Raw genomic sequence first — 22,484 nt, forward strand, 5'->3', positions numbered from 1 at the left:
CTTGCCTGACTTATAGTTTCCTATTGATTTCTTTTACTATTTAAAAAATGTATTATATCATAAAACATCTAGTATTAAACCCAGTGTGGATTTAATTACCACTCAGGCATCACATCCTGAAGTGATTAATAAGCCGCAGAAGTAAGAACTATTTCCTCTTCTCTCTCTATAGCATTGGCATTTTTGGAAATTGGGTTGCTGTGCCAAGTTTTATTTGTGGATAGACTGGGAATTGTTAAATGGTCTATCAATTCTAAGAAATCTTCGTTCCTTTATTAGGAGCACAGCAGATAACTAATTCCATTTAGAGTTTTCAGTAACTTCTACTCTTGAGACAACCACATGAATCATGTAACTGCTTCAGATATTCAGCAGAAGTTTCTTGTTAAGAAAACCACAGAAACATTTTTCTCCTCCTCATTCTGTTTTTGACTAGACACAGCTTTTAATAAATTAATAAGGATTTTTATCCAAATGAAGATTTAAAAATTATTAAAGTGAAGATTTTGTTGCAGTACAAGAAATAATCTGAATATCTATCAATCATAGGATGATTGAGAAAATTGTGATACGTTTTTACTTTGGAATGTTATATTATTACAAAGTAAGGATGCTCAAGTTGTATTACCTTAGAAGAGCATGATCTGTTCAACTTAAGAGTATTAAATGGTGGTTTACTGATACATTTGTTTATAGAAAAAGAGAATGATATTGTCCTTAGGATATTAAAATTGGTCAAAGGATAGGAAAATAGTTAGGAAAGGATGGTTATTAACAGCAGAGAATCCAGAAATAGACAAGTGGTAATGTCGTATAAGATAAAAGTAGCATTTCTAAGGAATAGGGAAAAGCTGGATGATTCAATAAATGGTTTGGGACAGATGGATAGCTATTTGGAAAGAAAAGAATAAACTAGACCCTTACCTCACTCTTGTCAGAATGAATTCCAGGTTGATCAAATGTTTACATGTTTTTAAAAATAATGAAGTTGTTAAGTTCTAGAAGGAAGCATTACTGAATATTTCTCAATTTTGAAGTGAAGAAGACCTAAGTATGACCTTAAACTCAGAAACAATTAAGGAAGGAAGATAAAAAATTGCCTATGCCATATTGTTTTGAAGTCTTGAGAACTAGATGGCTCTTAAAACTATATTCTCATGGACCCTGTTTCAGCAACATGGCATTAAAAGTTTATTGATTTCACTTTGCAAGCATCTGGACCTGTGCAAAAACTTGAAAACTTTTGGTTTGGTTTGGACCAACCCAAAATAATCATCAGCCTGTGATTTTGGCAGTTGCGTTTATGTTAGTAATTGTCAGCATGAAGCATTTAAATTGATGGCATTTAACTGTATTATTTATAATTTTCACTTGAGTATGTATAAACAGTAATTTGTTTATTAATGTTACTTCAAATGAATGAATGAGAAATATTAAATAATTGTGAGAAAGCATGTAAGAAACTGATGTGTATAGTTTACCTTTGGGCTGTGGGGCTGGGCATGATAGAGAAGGTAAACCTCATTTTTTGCTGTTTTCACTGTATAATATGAGTACATAGTTGTTTCTTTCATTGACAAAAACATTTTTTTTTAAGTCATTGAAAAGTAATTTAGAATTTTGGGCTTCTGAAAGATTTTGTCAGATTCATAGCCTGACTCTAGCCCAGCTATTTCAGCCCGTCATCTTATAGAGGAAGGGGGTTTAGAGAACAAAGCTTGGTTACTGGATTGGCTGCATATGTAACAGGGGGATGCAGAGAGAGAGATTTGTGATTAGTTGTGTCACAGGCAGGTACAGAGGGTGCTCATCCCACTAAGTGACGTGATGCATGGGTGGGGTCCTTGGAGGCTGCACACAGCTAGTTTTTGAAAAATGTGTGTCATCTTATGACATAGTTTTAAGTCTAAAACATTCTATTCTGAGGGGAGAGTATAAAACTCAAGTGGTATAATGTATGCTTAGCATGAATGAGGTCCTGGGTCCAGTCCTTAGTACCTCTTCGAAAAATAAATAAACCTAATTACCTCTCCCCCTTCCCCCTAACAAAATAAAAATAATACAATAATAGATAAAATGTTTTAAAAAATAAAATAAAACATTTGATTCTTACGAAGTGTTCATTTTACTTAATAATACTCCAAGCTTAGATTTATCATAGTATAGAATGTGAAATTCATGTAAAGCATGATAAAATAGGAGCCAACGGAGAATATGGAGGCCCACCTCAGTGAGCACCTCTGCTCCCCTGGCAGGTGTCTTTCACATTCCTCTGGTGAAAAATGTTGAGAAACACTATTCTGAGTAAATATGAACAGGTGGCAGTAACTTGTAATCATCCTAACACTTTATTTGGAGTTTGAGTCCTGAAGTTATGAAGTGGAAGGAAGTAGATTTCATAAAAGGCCAATTTTATTAGCTCACTTTAGCACATGAAAATGAATGTTTGATTATGTACTTAGAATTCTTACTGAATCCAGTAAATGCCTGAGTTGGTAGATATTTTAATCTTTAAAATTATAATCCAGTTAAAGCAAAGGAAGGTAAATAAACTAATTTTAATCAAATTTACTTTGATTTCTCTCTGTTTCTCTTCCTTTTTTCCCTTTACCATAGGTCACAGTAATGAAAGGCAGTAATAGAAATAAGGATCATTCAGCTGAAGGAGAAGGGACTGGAAAACGACCAAAACGGAAGTGTCTTCAGTGGCATCCATTGCTAGCAAAGAAACTTCTTGACTTTTCAGAAGAGGAAGACGAGGAAGACGAAGAGGAAGATATTGATAAGGTAATTCCTCCATTTATTGTCGAAGTTTTAAGTTTATTTGAGCATCCGTTCTACAAACTTCAGTGAACATGTATGGTGTGAAGGATGCGTTTCCAGGAGTCTGTATAACTTGAATCCTGTTTAACTACTTAATCTACATTTTCATTACAAATGTTGATGACTCTTAGAGTGTCCATACTTCCTAATAGTTTAGACTGAAACAGATCCTTCTTAAATCATATTATTGTCAATTAGCTAATGATTTGCAAGTAATACTCAAATGCAGTGAGACGAGGGAGTTCGTAAACTTTGATGTGCTCACCTGGCACCCACCTGTTGTTCCTCTGGCCTCTCTTCCCTCCCAGCCGGGTCTTGCCACCACAGGCAGTTTCAGAGCTGTTTAGGTCCTCACCTCTGAGGCCTTCAGGGCATCTGGCTGCTGTCACCTCTCCAAGCCTCTGTGGTCAGTCCTCCAAGTCCCTTCTCTGGTCTCACGCTTGAGCATTCGGCTCTTGTTTAAAAAGTCTCACAACCATGCAGGTGACTTTAGAAAGACATGTATTCCTCCAGGTTTTGGTATAACTGGATCCTCCTCTTTGTCACTCAGGTCTCAGCTCAATGACTACCTCCCCGAGAGGTGGGCCCTCATCCTCTCAGGTCCCTCCCACCCAGCTCATTGCACGTCAGAGGCCTTCCTTCCTCACACTTCTTCCTGTTGCCTTCTGTTTAGCTGTGTACTTGTTTGTGCCTTTCTTCTTGGGCTAGAGTACAAACTCAGTGAGAGCAGGGGTCTTGCCCCACCTGTTCTCTTTCCTTAAAACCTAGAATGTTGGCTGGACCAAAGTAGGTTTTGAATAGATACACATTCAGTGGAAGAACACATGAGGGCATATTTTGTGTTACTACAAATTTTATGAACATGTCTTTGACATAGTTCAGGCCTTTGACATCCATACAGTCTTTTATTCTTGGCTTCGGTCAGCTCCCTCTTCCACTTGTCTCAGCAGGAATTGTAAACGTTTTTCCTGTTTCTCAGATATCCTCTATGCATACGAGTTATGGTCTCTTCACCATTGACCTTTTTTCCTCCTTCACAGAGAAAATAGGGGCCACAAGAAATGACTCCTTCAGCTTTCTCTACTCACCTTACTTGTCCCTCACTCCTTATCTGTCTTTCCCTTTTCCTTCCCTTTTTCAGAGAAATAAGTTATTTTTCCTATTCGAGGAAATTGCCAAGTTTATGCTTAATTTGATCTTTCTGACACATTTGCACTTGCTGATCACTTGGTCCTTGAAGCTGTCTCCTGTTTCCGTGTCTCCTATTTCTATGACTCGTATTTCTATTCCTGCCTTCCCAACTATACCTTTCTAGTTTCTTTCAGTTGATGCCCCTCCATTATTCTGCCCTCAAATGTTGATATTCTCTGGGCCTCTTATTTTAATTTCTGTCTCCACCCTCGACCTTTCTTCTAAACTCTGGACTTGTATTTCTGACTATTTACTTGACGTATCCACTTAGATATCAAATCAGTATCTCAGTTTGAATGTGTTCAAAATGAAACTTTCACTTTTCTCCTCCAAACACAATCCTCTACTTCTTTCCTTTCTTGGTAAATAGCAACTCAAACTTTCAAGGGTCAGACCTGAAACCTTGTCTGTTTTCTTTTGCTCAAGTCTCGCATCTGTCAGCAAATTCTCAGCTATACCTTAAAAATAAGTTCTCCATTTGGCCCCTTCTTAGCAACGCCACTACTGCTACCTTGTTCAAGCCACCACCAGTGCTAGTGCGGGTGATTGTTTTCTGCCTCTCCCTGCCTCTGCTCTTGCCCTTCTCAGTGTGTTTTCAACAGAGCAGCCAGAGAGATCCTTCCAAAATGGAAGGCTGGTTATAGGGGATTTGTATGCTCACTGCTCTGTCTGCATCACCTGGAACAGTGCCTGGTGCATGTCAGGTGCCAGTAAACAGTTACTGAGTGAAAGGATGGAGTCATTGAATCTTCTTCTCTTTTTAGTCCACATTCAGAGCTCTCATCCATGCCCCTGGTCTTTCTTCTTTCTATTGGTACATCAGTTTGTCATTCCAGCTGAGACTTCTCTGCTGAGAGCCACTTCACATTCAGCCTACTCAGCTCTGATGTTTCTGCTCCCCACCAGATCTAATTTCTCTCATTTGAGAAAAAGTATTCTCTGTTGTATATGAAGGAATCTTGCCACCAAAGCTGGAAACACTCTTCCTTTTTCAACCTTTAAATCCACTTAGACCCCAGTCACTCTTAGTTCTACTTCATTAGTGAGTATCGTCTCTGTTCTCAGTTCTCCATTCTCATTACTACTGCCTTGATTCAGCTCTGTCCCCATTCTTGCTGGACAGCTGGAATGAACTTTTAACTGGTTTCTCTAGTTTTCGCTGCTTCTGATTTTGTTACTTAATTCATGCTCTACATTGCTGATAGGAGTTACCTTAAAATACAAATCTAACAGTATCCTTCTCCTGCTTAAAACTACTCATGACTTTGCATTGCATCCAGCTGTGGTTTCTATATCCTGGTCTGATGCTGGTGTTGATTTGTTGCATCTTGTCTAGGGAGACTTCCCTGTGCTCCTACCCAACCACTTCTGCTTCATTATCACACTGGTTCCTTGTTAAAATCATCCTGCTTTTTAATTTATTTGCTTATATATCTTTTTCCTCTCCCAAAACATTGAGCTCCTTGGGCCAGGATCTTGTCTTATTTATCTATTTTTCCAGCTCTTGGCATGAGTTTTATAATTTAGTAACTGAATCAAAAGTTATTCTTTTCTGAAGGGAAAATATAATTACATCCTCAACCTACATAATACATTGTTTACGCCTGATTTTTCAATAGCTTCTTAGTCAGTTTCAGGATGCTAAATAAATATTCCTTGAAAATGCAAATCATTGTTAATGATTATACACATAATGAGGAAGATAAATCTGTAGCCTTCACCCTTAATAATAATCCCTAATGTATTTCCAAATCAGGTAGCTATGACTTCAAAATTGTTCTGTACTATTTGTGTTTGAAGATGATAATTGATGGTTAATTAAATGCATTGGCAATACTTAATATAAATTTAAAAGACTTTTAAAAAATACCTAACTGGATTAAACTTGTGATTTGTCCTAGAATATGCGTCTGTAACAGTTGCCCAATAAACATGATATAAGAGAACCTGGTTCCCTTATAGTAGTGGTTCTTAAAGTGTGATCCTTAGACCAGCAGCATAACCTGGCAGCTTGCTAGATATACAAATTCTTAAGACCCCCTCCAGACCTACAGAATCAGAAACTAGAATGGGACATAACCATCTGTGTTTTAACGAGACCTCCAGGGATTCCGATGCCCACTCACATTTAAGAAGTACTACCCTACTGTATAATGCAGACTAATAACTACCTTGATCCCTTCTTAATTTTAACTATGAAACAGCAACCGAAGAAGTGGTTTTAGTAAGCATTCTGGACTTCAGTTCTTGGTTGCACCATTTCTAAGAAATATCATAGAATCATATTTTAGCCTTAGAAGTTACTTAACAATCCCACTATATTCTGAGATTCTGTGATCAGAGGTGTACTTTAAGAATTGTAATCTGCAGCCATGTGCAGAAAGTACTGTAAGAGATTAAAGGCAGTAAGACGAGGCCACAGGCCAGAGTGGTAGTAGGGCAGTGGCAATGAGAATTACACAGATGGACAGGATCAGAGCTTTTCCGTAGTCCTTGAAGACCTTGAATTGAATGAAATGCTTAGGAAATGGGAGGATTCAAAACCGATTTTGAAAGTGTAAGCCCTGTCACCATAGCATTTCAGTGGACAAGAAAGCATGATACTTACAGGCTTGAAATGTTATTATGTAGTTCTTCCTTCAAATAATGTTAAATGTCTATTTTGATTTTTATGGTAGGTGGTTCCACTTGTGATGTGCACAAAAACTCTTAAGTAGTCTGTATTAGATTTTTATTATATGCTTTCATGTTAAACATTTTTATGTTATTGGCTATGGAAAAGCACTTTCCAAAAAGGAGAAAGACAGAACTAATTCATGTATTTTATGTGTCAATCTTGAGACCCATATACCAGAGAATGGGCTTAACTGTTTATTCAGCTGTCAATTAAGTACTACTTTTATACCAGACATTGAGCTAGGCACTGTGTATAAAGTAAATAAGAGAGCTTTTGTCCTCAAAGAGCTCACTGTTTAGTGAGAGAAAAAAAGTAAGCAGTTCTAACAGTAGTGTAGTATATGCTGTAATAGGGACATGCACAGGTTGCTATAGAAAGTAAGCAAAGGAATACATCACAGGTTGGTTACCAACTACAAACAGTGGTTGATGACTTTTAAAAAACCATCTTTTTTTGGATTTTTAAGTTGTTTCTATGAAGCTAAGGAAAAATACAATTTGAAAACCAAGACTAATTTTTGAAGCAAAGTTATCCAGCATGTGTTAAAACATCTAGCTTTTGTTATGTTGGTCATAGGTTCACCTTCTTGGGGCCGATGGCCTAGAGCAAGATGTTGGTGAGACTGAAGACGATGAATCACCAGAACAGCGAGCCCGGAGACCAATGAATGCATTTCTCTTATTTTGCAAACGTCATCGCTCCCTTGTACGTCAGGAACACCCCAGGCTTGATAACCGAGGTGCTACCAAGATACTAGCTGACTGGTGGGCTGTTCTCGATCCAAAGGAGAAGCAGAAATACACAGACATGGCCAAGGAGGTAGGTTACAGTATTGAGGGTTTATGGTAGCTGTGAACAACCAAATCCATAACCCCCAGTCAGCGAATATGGAGTCCATGCTGAAAGTGAATCATGAATCAGGGGTTAAGTAAAAACATAAAGAACAGCTTTGTTCCTATTGCTGAGTTCCAGGTCCACTTTGCAAATACTGGTGAGGTGCCAAAAGCAATCTATTACCAAGTTTTCTTCTCATTGTATATATTCCACTGATTGATATAGGGGATTGACTTTTATGAATGGTGATTTATTTATTATGAATGGTTTTTGTTTTTAGCTTTTCTAGGAACCCAGCTTCTGCTGTCAGAGAATGCTCATGATAAAGATGACAGTCTTGATCTAGTTCTGCTAAATAGCTTTGTAACCACATCTAAGTCAATCTCTGTGTCTCAGCTTTTTTTCTTTTTTTAATATATGTTATTAGAATGAGGAAGTTGGACCAAAACTTGTATCCCTTTCAGTGCTAATATTTTTTGATTTTATAATAAATGCAATTATCAAGAGAGATGCTTAGACTTGTTTCTAAAGATAGTGCAGCATGAATATTTAAAACCAGTAAGTGAGTGGAACAGGATGTATATGATAATGTGATGTGTGCTTGCACATAAACACTTGTGTAGGCAGTAGTTGGTGAGAAGTATTTTTATGCAGGAAGGCTATTCAGAAAGGTGGGCATTAATTCCAAAATATGACTGAATTTCTTAAATATTGTATACTGATCTCTTTCTAAAATATTCTTAAATTAGTATCAGTGTGTTGTACACTTAAAGTGTATTGTGCAGTGTATTTAGCAAGTCAGGAGAAAGCAAAGCAATATCGTTGTGTTTAAACTTGAACGGAATGATTCTGACATTATTTCTCCAGCATCCCAACCTGCAAGTAGTCTTGGTTCATGAAAGCCCAGCCACCCAAACGTTTAGTTAAGTTCTGTGGAAAGATGAACCAACAGGGGACAAATACAGAGTTTCAAGTGAGACACTTGATTAGACATCTCAGTATGTAGAAAAATAATTCTTTCAATTGCTGTGGTTTTACTGAGTTGTTTAACAAGCTAACATGGAGCATAAAAATTTCTTATGCAATGTTCTGGGAAATTTGAATCCAGAGTAAATGCTTAGCATTGTTGCTATGTAATTAATAATCACATAAGGCTTCAGAAGTTAACTATATTGTTAAAGACTGGATTTTAACTCTAGAGCACCTAGAAAATTTAAAATCTGTTCCGTTACCTACGTAATTTTAAGTGTTGCAGGGGATTTTCACTAGCATAACAGTAATTAACAGTAAAATTTTCCCATTAAATAGTTTCAGATCCTTTCATAGTCATGTTTATACGATAAAACAAACAATTATCTGAAACCTCATAGAGAACTGCATAAGCTTCCTATAATTAAACTCTTGAGTTTGTTTTTGGATTACTGTTTTTGGATAACATGCAGCCTGTCCCAAGTATACTGTTTGCCTTTTCTTAAATACTGCTAATTTACAAACCCAATAGGTGGCCACTTTTAAAGCATTATTTTCATTCAGGAATTCCCTTAGTAATTACCTAATTAGCTTTACAATATTTGCCATTGTGGTGAGTAATGAAATCTAAATCTGTTAAGGTCTCCCCATCCCACTCCTCCACTCCACCCTTTCAAACTACTGCAAGACCATAACTGGATCTCCCACCTCACAGCTTGCCCTGTTCAGAGTTGCTCTTATGAAATACTGTCTCATGTCTAGTGCCAAGTGTGGAAGTTTAGCTACTTTCAAAATCATTATACAGTTGGTTTCTGGTCATAAGTGATACTTGTTTCAACTTAATTTACTAAATGGTTTCAAAATTACATTAAAGTGCAGGTAATTGTGCTGGTGCTTTTTGTGTTAATATTGCAGCCTTAATTGAAGTGTCAGTTTAATCAACAAAAACTTATTGAGTGGCTTCAATGTACCAGGACTTGAGATTGTTAGTCAAAAATATGGTCTCAGTTCCTCAAAGTCCCCTCCCCCCAGGCCGTCATTTTTAAAACTGTTTTTGTATGTGTAACTTTTTCATTAAAACCCCCAAATTTAAAATATATTCTTTATTAGGAACAAAACATAGTCTTTCAGCATAGTTTGTATGTGACTGTAAATGCTTACATGGTATTTACCAGTATTTATCCTGTCATTCCCAATTGAGTGAGAAATACTTGTTTTTCCTTCCTCCTCTTGTTTTTAAAATTAACACATTTTAAATGTCAGTAATAATTAATATAACTTTGAAGAGATTTTTTTTACCTGTTAAAACTTTCTCTGACTCTTCCCTTGCTTCTGATTATCTTGTATTAGTGCATCTGGCAAGAGGAAGCACCCGTTCTGGGATTTGTTTTCAGTTTCCTGAATTATTGCCCAGTACTAATTTGCATTGTTGAAAAGAATGGTTGAATGGGGGTTTCATGTTTTCTGATGAATCTCATTAGAGCAATAATTGTTTATAAGTCATTTTAAAAATACAGTCCGAAGGCTATAACCTGGATTCTCTTCTTAAATTCAGTGCACGTGATGGTGCAGCTTTACAGATGTTCCCAGGCTCTGACTTCTGTGGACTTGGGAGACTCAGAAACAGTATTATTTTTCCTTTTAACATCTTTATATATGTACTCTCACAGATGTGTGAATACAGGTTTGCATTTTGACTAGGATATTGCTGGAAAGTTCCAGGAGTCATTTAAACTAATAATCATAATTAATTAATTGGTAGTCAATATAGAGGATCACAGTTGTCCTTCAGGTGGAGCAGAGTCAGTGCAGAGAAGCAGGGAGCATCTGGAAAGGCAAGGCAATTTTGAATGACCTTATTCATAGCGCCCTCTTCCTTCGTTTTTGTAGGATCAGAGGCGTGAGGCAGAATGCATGCATTTATTGATTAATTGGTTCATTCCAGGTTTGATGTTTTGCATAAGCACAAACATGTAAAGTCGGGTATGAGTGTCCCCATTCCTCAGAGCAGGGATCTCAGGCTCTTAGGGGTTAGTGTCTTGACCAGCCATGCATTTGTGGAGCCTGGGATACTCTTGCTTGTTTGACTCTAGCACCCTGTTAATGTATGCTGCTCACTTTAGATGGCTAAGAAACAAGATATTTGAGTAAGTCAGTCAAAAATGGTGACAATAAAATGTCACAGATCTTATGGGAAGAATCTGCTTGTACTGGGGTGGGTAGATGGAGGTATTTCAGAAAAGGCTTTATGAAGTTGGTAGAATTTGGCATGGGCTTTGGTTCAGAAGAAAGGCAAGGATACAAGCAGATATGGGAAATAAGAACTATTTCAGGAAGAAGAAACTTTTACCCCAAGCCTGGGATACGTGTAGGACAGTATCAGGAAAAGATGAGGCAAAAGTTGTGAGAGACTGGCCTGAAAGTTTAGAATTTCAGTTGTATATCAGTAAAACAGCTGTGGAATCAAATGCAATAAAATACAACTTGAAGGCTTTTTTATAATAGCCTTTCGTAACTATTGGTATCTGTTGTCATCAGTACTATAGGAAAAATTATCACCACAAATCTCTATGAGGTTTTAGTGATTAGCTCTTCCTCCATATTTCTTCAAGAAAAATTAAACGTATTCATTCCCTTGTTTTGGTTTCATCAGAAATGGATTCTTCTCTGAAGAAGATTTACTGTTATTTTCTCACGTATTACTACACTGGACAGTTTTTGTTAACTGTCAAGTCATACTTAATAGGGTTTGTATTTTGACAAGCATGCTGTGGCATCTTACATACTACTAAGCTAGAATGGTACCTCATTTATCCCACCTTCTTGAGAAACAGGTGTTAACACATATGTGGTTTCCAGGCAGATGAAACTTTTTATTTTATAAATTTATCCTGGAAAGTTAATTTAAAATTTTGATTACATACTTTCTTACTTCAGAATGCCTTTTGAATTTTTCAAAAATTTCTATCTTTTATTTACAAACAAGAATTATTTTGTGGTCTGTAATTTGGTGAGACCTTTGTGAATAATTGAGTTATAGTCACATCTTTATCTGTATATTAAATGATTATTAACTTTTTTGTTCTTTTGAATTTCCTCTTTGTATTACCATGAGTCTTTATTTTGGGCCCAGCCTCAATTGCCATTTCTTTCCACTTTTAGCTATGTTTAGCTACCACTAATGAAACTACTTACTCTATGTGGAGTTTTCTGAATATAACTTAGTTAGGAGCCCCACCGCTCTGGGGGGATGCGAGTAGTAAAACCAAAGATTTAGGCTCCATCTTTCCCAGTAATCCTTGTTCTGAGACTTTTCCCATTCCTGTGTTCCAGATATCAGGACTTTCTTACTATAAAAAAAATTCAAGTGTTTATTTTTGAGTATTCTGCCCAGGGTTCTTTTATAAACATTTGACTTATTTAATCTTAAAAAAATCCCCTGAGATAGATATCATTTTCCAAAAGCTAAAGATGAGGACACTGCAGCCCAGAAAAGTGAAATGATTTATCCAAGGAAGCAAGCTAGTAACAGTAGTAGAGTTTGGGTCTCATACGTAGCCTTCCTTCTCAGACCTTCTGAGGTTCCACATCTGTAAAACTGCAGTAAAGATGCCTGCCCTCACAGGGTCGAGGTAAGATACAAGTAAGGTTATTGTATGCAGAAGCATGCTGTGAAGTTTAAAATGCTATACAAGTGTTAGTTTTATCATTATTGCTGATAAACAAACTTATGTTTGTATTTGATACTTCTCTACTTAGCAATTATTTGCTATTTTTATTAGGACCTGTTAACACACTGAAGGGCTACTAAAATGCAAAGTTAGTCTTTGAAACGCAAGAATTCACAAAACTGAATATATCGTTTGCCCAACCTGGCAGATACTGTCCAATGTGATTAATAGCCCCTAACAAATAGATGTTCCATAAGTGAGCTAACTACTTGATTTCAGAAGTAGCAATCTATTTGCTAGTTAGTAAACGCTATAGCATTTAAATATTCAAATCAAATAAAATTATAAGGACTTTATAAAGATCCCATAGTGAGTGATATATTTTGAATTTAAACTGAGTCTCTTAAAATTCATTTCTGGTGTTAGTTCCAGATGTTAATATTTAGATTGACTGAGGGACCTAATACTCCAGTATCCTGTAAGATGTTGCTATAGTAAACCTTAATTAGTTTAGAATTTGTGATAATTCAAAGGGATGTAGGTGAAAGTTAATTAATTTTTTGCAGTGTTTGAAAAATTGGAAATTCATGCTATAAACTATTTTATAAAGAAAAAGTTTAAAGTGTTTAAGGAAATTACTAAACCTAAATGAACATATTTTTTAAAGAAAACTTAAACATTTTACAGTTCAAATTAGTTAACACATGAGTGTGTCTATTAATACATTTCTAGAAATAAAAATAATGTTTACAGATCCTTATCAAAATTTTAAAAGTAACAAAATTACATTTTAAAAGAAATTCTGAAAGTTTGACTTTTTTTTAGATTAATGCTAACTGATTAAGCTGACCTTCCTCCTAATCACCCAAATTAGGAATTAAAATTGTCCTTTTAAAGAAACTTGTATGTGAATATGAACCACTGTTGCCACAGTAATCTTTACAGCCAACTTATGCAACCATATCTGTAGCCAACTCAATTTTTCCTTTATGACTTTTCCATAAGAGAACCAAAGAATTCCTTGGTCACTTATTCATGTCACTTTTTGAATGGCATAGGTTTTATTGGAGTGGCTTTATCATGGAAGTCTTACACATTAATGTATAATTTAAAATGTATTTGTTCTGTCAAAACCATAAACTTAATTCAGTGTTCTGCCATATAAACAGTCTTATTTTCTTCCTATTAAAATACCTAGTAAGAATATTTCAGATCTAAATGATAAGTTTTAAATTTTCGTCAGGGAAAGTTCCTAGAACCAAGGAAGTACAGATTAGTGCCACTTCTCAAATATCTTCCTCTCCTCTTTCACCCGGTATAATACGATTTCTGCCTGCCAGTGTGAAGAAGGTACAGCTGTCTCAGAATTTATTATGCTAGGGGTTCACTTAGCCCCTTCAGAGTTACAGAATGAGAAAGTGTGGTATATCTCTTTTTTAAAATTCAGGTAATTCCTGTGTAATTGCTCCTTCATGATTCTGATAGGTTTTTTTAAATCATGGTGTTATTTCACATACTGGCACCAGAATCACTTGTCTTGATTTGTATAGATATTCCCAGGGCCCCTTATTATTGGACCTCACCAGGGTTACCATTCCCTTTCACTCTGTTGAGAAGCTCTAGACTGTGATAATAGCTAGAAATACTACCAGACTTTCTGATACCCCTGCTCATTGAAAAAAAAAGAAAAAAAGCAAAAACAATTGGAGAACAATTAATAAGTATATCTCATTAAAGTGTTGTTTAAGACCTGATTTTCGTTCTTACAAGTGATGTGCAAAACTAGTGTTGAGACCCAGTTTTCGAAAGTTTTGTCTTTTGGTATAAAATAGTGCCATTGTCATATATGAAGTAGGCAAAAACACTATGATAAAGGGTATGTATTTAATATCATTACTGAATAACAGTGATGTATTATTATTGCTAATGAAATGTGGTAGTGGCTGGGGTTGGGGAGAAGGGAGCCAGTGTTTACTGAGCACCTTATATAAGTCAGGAACTGTGCCTATAAAGTAAATTCACTTAGGTTATCCAATCAGCTGGAAATTTGCATTTAAAAAAGGAACTTAGGAGGGGAATTTTTATTGTAATGGGAGATTTTTGAAAATCAGTATTTTAGCAAGAAGTCAGTTACACATGAGATAAGACCAGTAACCTGTGATTGATGTTCCTAGAGGATAACTGAGTCCTCCTTCCACCCCCAGCATGAAAGCCCTGCCCTGGGGATCCGGATGGGTGGGCCTGTCTCTTTGTCCCTTTCAATCCTGTGATGATGGATTTTTGCCCACTTGGTTGACCAGCATGCTAATAGTTTCACTCAGCTATTTGCTTCAGACTATATACAGTCTTTTCTCATTTCTCCCTTGCTCAGCTTTCTCTGTAATCCCTTTCCTAATAACCTCATCACAATGAATGATTAAGCCTTTCTGTTGTCTCTTACAGCTGATTCAGAGCAAGTGATTGATGGTGTGCCCAGTCCAAGGACAGGCATCCTCACATCCTGAGGCTCTTCCTGCCTCCGCCCTCCCTTGTTGTTTATACGCTGCTTGTGTTGACTTGTATGTCTTATGAATTTATGGCATCTCTATGTAGGCTTTAAACTCTTTAAGGACAAGGGCTGTGTGTTACTCTTTTCTCTGTCCCCTATATTCTTAACTCTTTTGCTCAGTACATACTTGATTGAGCTAATGAATGTTGTTTTGGTATTGAACTTTTACGCTGAGTTTAAGAACCTGCAAGATTAATACTATGATACAGTTACAGAGTATTGACCCTCAAGGTGAATTCTCAGTTACCATTTTCCATAAAACCCTATATACTCCAGGCTTTTCTCTTACCCTTTGTTCTTCAACTCATAGGTAGCTTCCCCTTTTACAGACCCTTTACAAACCATTTTTTATGCCTAAGCCAGGGGAAGGTTTATGGACCATGTATAAAAAGAAGTAATGTGTTTGAGTGGAATTGTAGATTGTAAACAATTTGAGGGCAGAGACTCTAACTCATGCTCTTTCCATCCCCAGTGGCTAGCCAGTGTCTGTCATCTCGTCAGTCCTCAGACAGGATTGAGATGGAGGTGGGTGGGTGGGTGGAATATATGCAAGAGGAAGAGATGTTTGTGGTCAGGGATTGTCAGTGCTTTATATTGTCTGCAGCACAGATCCACATCATAAGTTAGTTTAAGCTGGCCTTTATTAATGCCATCAGTACTTTTAAAAATTCATGAGGATGACGGTATAATCATTTTCATTACACATACTGATTTTCATCAAAGCAAATTGCTAAATGATTCTTAACAAAGGATGTACTATCTTACTGGAAAAGAACTTATGCAGATCAGTGACATTGGAGGACAGGAAGGGGACACCTAAGAAACGGAAGGTATCGGAGTGCAAGTGACATCCATCTAGCATCCTTCACAGCTGAGGCTTTCTTCTTAAAAACCACCAAAATACAAAAAAAAAAAAAAAATTTGATTTCTCATGACAAATACATTAGTTTGATAGTCTTTTGTCACTTTATAGAGTGGTGACCTTTGTCCAAATGACTGTTCACCTGACAGACCCAGCTCGTGTGCCTTTTGCTGGGACAAAATGATGATGCGTGTGCCTGCTACTTTCATCTTCATCTCACCCTGTCATTTGTCACTTTCCACCTCCAGACAGCAGGCAAGGCTATTTGTCTGCTTCAGCTCAGTATGTAAATCCCCGCTATGCATATGAATGCACTGGGATAAAGTATCTCTTTTATTACACTGATATCTCCAAATTTATTCTGCTGTGTGATGTTAAATTCAAGTTTGGGTCTGGCCTTGTATCCTATTGTAATTATTTCTGTAAGAAAAGTAAAACTGTATTTTACTGTTTTTCTATGCTTACCTTCCTTCTACATGTAACTGTGTATAAATATGCAGATGTTAAGATTTTGTTAAAAAATGGGTTATTCATAAAATTTGGATTAAGATAACTTTAGAGTAATCCTAAACCATTGACTATGAACATTGCATTGTATTATATAAGTACATTTTTCATTTATATGATTTAAAGGGGAGTGGTGAAAAATGTTTGTTAGTTGGATTACATATACTTTTCTTACACTAAGGATAAAGGAACCTTTTTTTAAAAAAATGGGTTAGATAAAAAAGCTATTAGTTAATTTTACACACAGAGTAAACATTTTAAAAGGCAATTTTGTGGGATAGAAAGAATTGTATTAATTTAATAAAGTATCCAGCAGTAATAACATGTAATCATTGAAGAATGCATGGAGAACACATTTTATCAACTTTTGACAATATATAATGAATAACAATAAATATATTTTATTTAATTTTATTGTCAGTAGAGGGGAAAGAAATGGCAAAGTTGGGAGAAAGGTAGATACGATAGTGAAGACTGAAACCTCCAAGTTAAGAACGTAAAGTTTGTGATGGATTAATAGCAACATCATAGCTCTCAGCACATTCACTTTTGAGACTTCATGTGCTCATTACAAAACCCTGGGATGTTGTCAGTGCCTTAGTTACGTTTTGTAGATGGAGGAACTGAGGCTGAGAAAGCTAGTATGTCCTCAGCTGGCTAATAGCTGAGGTAGGTTTTGAACCCAGGTCATACAAACTCTGCATCCAGTGCTCTTTCTTGTACATGACCTTGCCTCTTCAAGTAACTAAGAAGTTACACGTTGTGTCAGTTTCTGGTTACAGCACAATACTTCAGTCATATAGGAACATACATATATTTGTTTTCATATTCCTGACATACTGTAAACTGATTATACTTAAATAAAAATATTAAAAAAAAAAAAAAAGAAGAAGTTACGCATCAGTTTGCCCTGCTTTGTTCTCCTTCTCCTATTCTTGATCTTGGTTTGCTTATCCCACAACTGATTGCTTTGCTCTGTTAGGTTTGCCTGCATTTGCCTATACATTAAAGCACAGTTTTAATTTTTAACATACTTACCAAATTAAGCAGTGAGCAGAATCTAGTTACTGGCCTGGGTATTGACTTGCATTTTATAATGTGTGCCTGATAACCTTCTTTGAAATAGGTGCTGCTCTTTGCACTACTGTTTACAATAACCCTGGGCATTGGTGGTTTGCTCTCAGTTTATGGAAACTAAGGCTGAGGCCCACAGAGATTGTGTTCTCTGTCCTTGATCACTGTAGCCCTAAGTGGAAATGCTAGAGTTTGAACTCTGGTTTTTCTGTCTTAAGCCCTTTGGTCTTTCCATTACAAATAACTCTCCACCAAGTTCAACTAACTTTTTGGATCCTGGAAAAAAAATACAGAAGATGGTTAAAAGATACAAAATTTACTACCTCTGTATCCTTATCCCACAAGTGAACTTTCTAATAGATTCATAGTCTGTCTCTAAAGTCCTGAGATTGTCATTCTTCTAAAAGGAAAAACAGAGAAGTTACTGAAAGTGTTTTTTCACTCATTATTTAGGTAAGGGGAAGGCTACTAGAACTTTCTCAATCTATGTGTTAATTAAAATCTGTTATCTGTTCTTTATTTACAGTATAAAGATGCATTTATGAAAGCAAATCCTGGCTACAAATGGTGTCCTACCACAAACAAGCCTGTCAAGTCCCCAACACCCACTGTCAATCCACGAAAGAAACTATGGGCCTTCCCATCTGACTCTTCAAGAGACTTGCCAAGCCCCAAGAAAGCAAAGACTGAAGAAATGCCTCAGCTTAACTTTGGAATAGCTGGTGAGTTTAGACACTATTTTTACCTGTTCTTAAAAACAGGGCAATTCATTTAGGCACTATTTTTAACATAATACAGAGAGAGAGAGAAGCAAAATTTATGACCAGTGGGAAGCAATGGCAAATATGTAGCATAGCTTAAAGCTTTGGAGCATGGTGTGTATAGACTGTGTGTATAAAACTAAAGAAAGGAGGTAGAGACCAAGTGGTAGAGTTGTCCTAAACAGATGTGGATTCCTGACATTGATATTACTGAGAAGCAGACAGCAAGGTGGAGGTTGTCAGGAGCGCAGGGAATGGAATTTTATTTATAATGTAACCATATAACTTACACATGCATGCACACTATTAAGCTATCCCAGTAAGCACCTCAGTTATCATGGATACCTGAAAAGCCACAATTAACATGGATCATCTGAGTTTCTGAAACAGCAAGGGCAAGAATATGAACAATTCTATCACAAATCTGGGATGGGTCTGACAGCTGTTTCTTAGTGGGGATTCCCATCCTGCCCTCTATCCCGCCCCCATTCCTGTTATAGGCCAGGCAGATTTAACATTCCAGATGGTCCCATGTGTTATGAGACCTTAATATTCTTTGCGTGGTAAAGAATGCTAGAGCATTTATCACCATGAAATGAAGTATTTATATCCACCCTACAAATGACTCTGTCTTCCTTCTATTGTAATACTGTAATCAAGAGAGGAATTTTCCAGAATGAAATAGGGAGATTAGACAGATGGAAGCATTGAAGTTGGTGTTGAGCTGTAGGGTTCCTGTTTTATTATTACAAGCAAATTTTCTTCAAGAAAGCTCTGAAGAGTTTGCAAAATGGAAAGCTTGGGAATGGAGGTTGAGCAGTATTGTGATGACATTTTATTTTTTAATAGCCAATAGGCCTAATGAACTTTAATAGTTCAGTGATTCATGGCATAACAAAGTATGTGATGGTGTCACATGTAAATCTAAGAAATGTAGTCTGATGCAACAGTAGCATTCTAGGGGAATAAAGTCGTCAGGTGATTGTTACGTAGATGTCTGTAGTATAATTCTAGGTGAGCTTTTGCATATCCCAGAAGAATCAGAACAGAGGTCTGTCCTTGTTTTAGATGTCATTTTGTACAATTTTAGCTTCAGCGCACTTGCTAGTAGTCTTGGTGAGCTCCCTGGACTCCCCAGATTGTATCAATAAGAGTGTTTTATCAAACATTTTGTTATCAGCACCAAGTAAGAGCATAGACTGGCTTTTAAGTGAATTCCTTCTATTATCATTTGTCTTCTATTGCTTTCTCTCCCATTTCTAAATCTAGATCAGTCTATATAGGTTTTTTGTATACAGTGGCTCTTCACAAACCAAAAATAGTTGTAGATTTAGTACAGAAGACTAAGAAAGATTTCTGTCTGTAGCCCATTTCTGAGAGTTTATTAATCTACCTGTTACACTTACAAATTGAAAGTAGGACCTAGACTTCAACCAAGGTATTTACAGGTGACCTTTTAAAAACAGCATTCTTTAAGCAAAATACAGGAAAGAAGGAAAACAGCTTTCTCTGACATGTATCTCATTATGTAGGGGCCTGTGATGGATGTTGGGAATCCATAATCAGAGCCCTTGTTAGCTAGTATATAGGGGATAACACTGATCTGATATTTCTAGTTATGCTACTTTTTAACACAATGAAAACAAATGAGTTTGCCTTTAATTAAAACATAGTGCTTAGCTGTTTAAATCCAGGGGATACTGTAGGGCTTTTAGAGGCCGGTTTAAGCTTTTCCCCAATGTGGAATCTCATTTTGTTTTGTTTTCCCACTAGTCTTCATCACATGACATTTTGCATTTTTGAATAACCCCAAAGCAGTCAAGTGTATGACTTCCAAGAAGAGAAAGCTCTGTAGAATTTAATTTAGTACAAGTCCTCTCAGTGAAGAGAAAGCATGCAACTTACATAAATATATTTTGACGTATCTGGATAACACTATATAGGTGTAAATTAATATAAAGGCTGATGATGATTTCTTGTCTGTGTTTTAGTGCCTATGCAGCAGCAAACTTCTTGCAGCCATATTGGCATATAGCTTGAATAAATTATCACGGAAGTGTGTTCTATTTTACTTTATAATTTGAACTAACACATTGTTATCTTTATTCGAAAGTAACCATCCAATCCTCCTGATCTCTGGAATGACAGCTGCCAAAGTATTTAGCTGCCCAAAAAACCAAAGTTACCCTCCACTAAATTCATTTCCCCTTCCTGATTTTTATTTGCCAGTAGTATCTATTTTAGCAGCCACACTAGTTAGTAAACTTAACATTTAATTAAGGGTGGAATCTTAAAACAACAAAGAACCCTGTTTCAGCAAATCAGCCCGTGTTCCCATGTGTCTTCCTGTGTGGCTATGTTCCAGCTGGAACTGTTTGGCTACGTTCCAGCTGGAGTTGTTTGGCGACCACCTGATCGTTTGGTGACATATTTTCACCTCCGCTAAGCTCTTCCTTTCTTCCTCCCTCTCTCCCCTCCCTCAGATTTTGTTTTTCAATTTTCTTTATTTTGACTGTATGTAAGATGTGGTCAGAGTTGCTTCGTGAGTTCTCAAGACAGATTGTATACAAAGTGTACTTAAGGGCATTTCTTTAAACAAAAAAATCAAAAAAAGAAAGAGAAAAGAAACACTTGAATGTCTTCAGGCAGCAGAATGTCTGATCCTCATTTTTAATTGTAGAGAGATTACAGAAATTAAAAGTGTGTTTATTGAGGACCAATATGCCCTAGGAGAAGCACTGAAATTAGGTATTTTCATATGATATATCATTTAAGTTCCGAAATTTAATTCATTTAAAACAACCTTAGAGGATATAGGTTTCTTAATTGTGTACACTTTCTTTGTTTAGATATAATCCTAGGTCATAGATCTGCCAGTTTGTTGTTTTCATTTTGTCTTTCTAGTTCTGTTAATTGTTGAAGGAATGAAAACAAAGGCCTTCAGTAAAGGATTCATTTTGAATCTTTTTAAAGGTACTTTGAGGAAGTACCTGACTGTATACCCCTAATATTTAAAATGTCAAAAATACATCATTGTTCAATTTAAATTTGTTTTGGAAAGTTTTAAAGAGAGATGATTTGATTGAACAAAGCCCACTAGATTTTTGGAGGCCCATTTATAAAATGTCTCTCTGTTCTCTAGTTCCTCTGATGGCCTGGTTTTTTTGATCAGCCCTGATTTCACGTGATAGAAATAACAATTTGAGAATAACAATCTCAAATTTCTTAGAAGAAAAGTATAAATGCTCTTTTGTTCAAAAAAAAAAAAATCCATCCCAACTTCACAGGCAGTAAGGAAAGAAGCACCACATTAGGAGATAATTCATGTTGTAAACAGCTGTGGTATTGAAGAAAGCATTTTGTTGGAATGGTGGACAACAGTGGTATTTAAAAGGCTCATCAGAGTGTGAGTACCAGGCACATATACCCCAGGTTATTGCTCCATAAAGAGTTTCAAAAGTTTTCTATAACAAGCTACATGTGGTTCTGTTGGATTTCTGATTACTAGTCTTTGTGAGTATTCTTTTTTGACTCTGGATTATATCATGGCTGTAAACTGATCATTTACTTGTTTTTGTCTTATGTAGATCCTACTCAAATGGGAGGCCTGAGCATGCTGCTTTTAGCTGGAGAACATGCTCTTAGTACACCAGAGGTAAGCAGTCCCTCATCCCTCTCCACTCTGCTCATGCTGGGGGTTGAGAACACAGACATTTGTGTTCTGTTCACACTGTTAGCTCTGCAGCTTCACTGTTTACAGCTCATGAACAAACTCTGCTTTTAATTGTTTTCATTAAGATCTGTACGTGCATTATGTTATGCCTTGAGGGTAATAGAGTGGTGTAAATAAGTCCAAGAAGGCACAGACACAAGTCAGGTGCAGATTTGGAAGTTCCATAAGCATAAGAGTAGGACATGCAACGTACAGATAATTAGCATTTGCCATGACTGTGTCACGGGGTCTGGAGGATGGATCCTATGATTCATTTATTCTATTCATAACATTCCCTGCTTTTGCAATATTCTCATTTAGATGTGCTAGTGAAAAGGCGAGAGTTTAAAAAAAACATGAAATTTTTGGTCTCTCCTGTACCTGAATAAATCCAAACTCCTGTTTTTCAAAATCAAGAAATATGGCATTCCAAGATTTATTTTTTTAAATGGAAAGTGAAAAGGACCAAAGCCCTCATGACCTTAGTTTCGTCTTTATTCCTTTGTATAGTTATTGGGCTGCTTTTGCTAAATATTTTCAGGTACAGTTTTGACGGACAGGAAGGCGCAGTTAACCATGCATAGTTTGCATTTGTGGAATTCTTGTGTTTTCCAGACGCATTGAACAGAGGCCAGATGAATTAACCTGCAGGTCACATTATTTTACCACACTCAGGTCCTTGAGATGGAAATTTTTTAACCCTAATCAGAGTTGCTATTTAGGATATAATAGCAATTTTATTGCAGATATATATATTTCTTTTCATTTTTTTAAGCTGTAAATATGTCATCTGGATACAACTGAAGTCTATCCAAAAGTGGCTTTAGAAGATACTATATAAGATATTTACATCAC

The 22,484-nt window shown here is 36.4% G+C and overlaps 1 protein-coding gene across 11 annotated transcripts in view; it reads left to right on the forward strand.

Moving 5' to 3' along the window:
- BBX (BBX high mobility group box domain containing) overlaps positions 1-22,484 on the forward strand; it is a 256,911-nt gene that overhangs the window by 157,099 nt on the left and 77,328 nt on the right. For all 11 annotated transcript variants that reach the window (XM_014562810.2, XM_014562811.2, XM_032478453.1 and 8 more), the window contains 4 exons: positions 2,617-2,787; positions 7,268-7,510; positions 17,683-17,878; positions 21,505-21,572. In XM_014562810.2, the coding sequence (XP_014418296.1) occupies positions 2,626-2,787; positions 7,268-7,510; positions 17,683-17,878; positions 21,505-21,572 (669 nt within the window). In that variant the 5' untranslated portion in view covers positions 2,617-2,625. The remainder of the gene's footprint in view (positions 1-2,616; positions 2,788-7,267; positions 7,511-17,682; positions 17,879-21,504; positions 21,573-22,484) is intronic.

This window comes from Camelus ferus, chromosome 1 (assembly GCF_009834535.1).
Source record: "Camelus ferus isolate YT-003-E chromosome 1, BCGSAC_Cfer_1.0, whole genome shotgun sequence".
In the NCBI taxonomy this organism is placed as follows: domain Eukaryota; kingdom Metazoa; phylum Chordata; class Mammalia; order Artiodactyla; family Camelidae; genus Camelus; species Camelus ferus.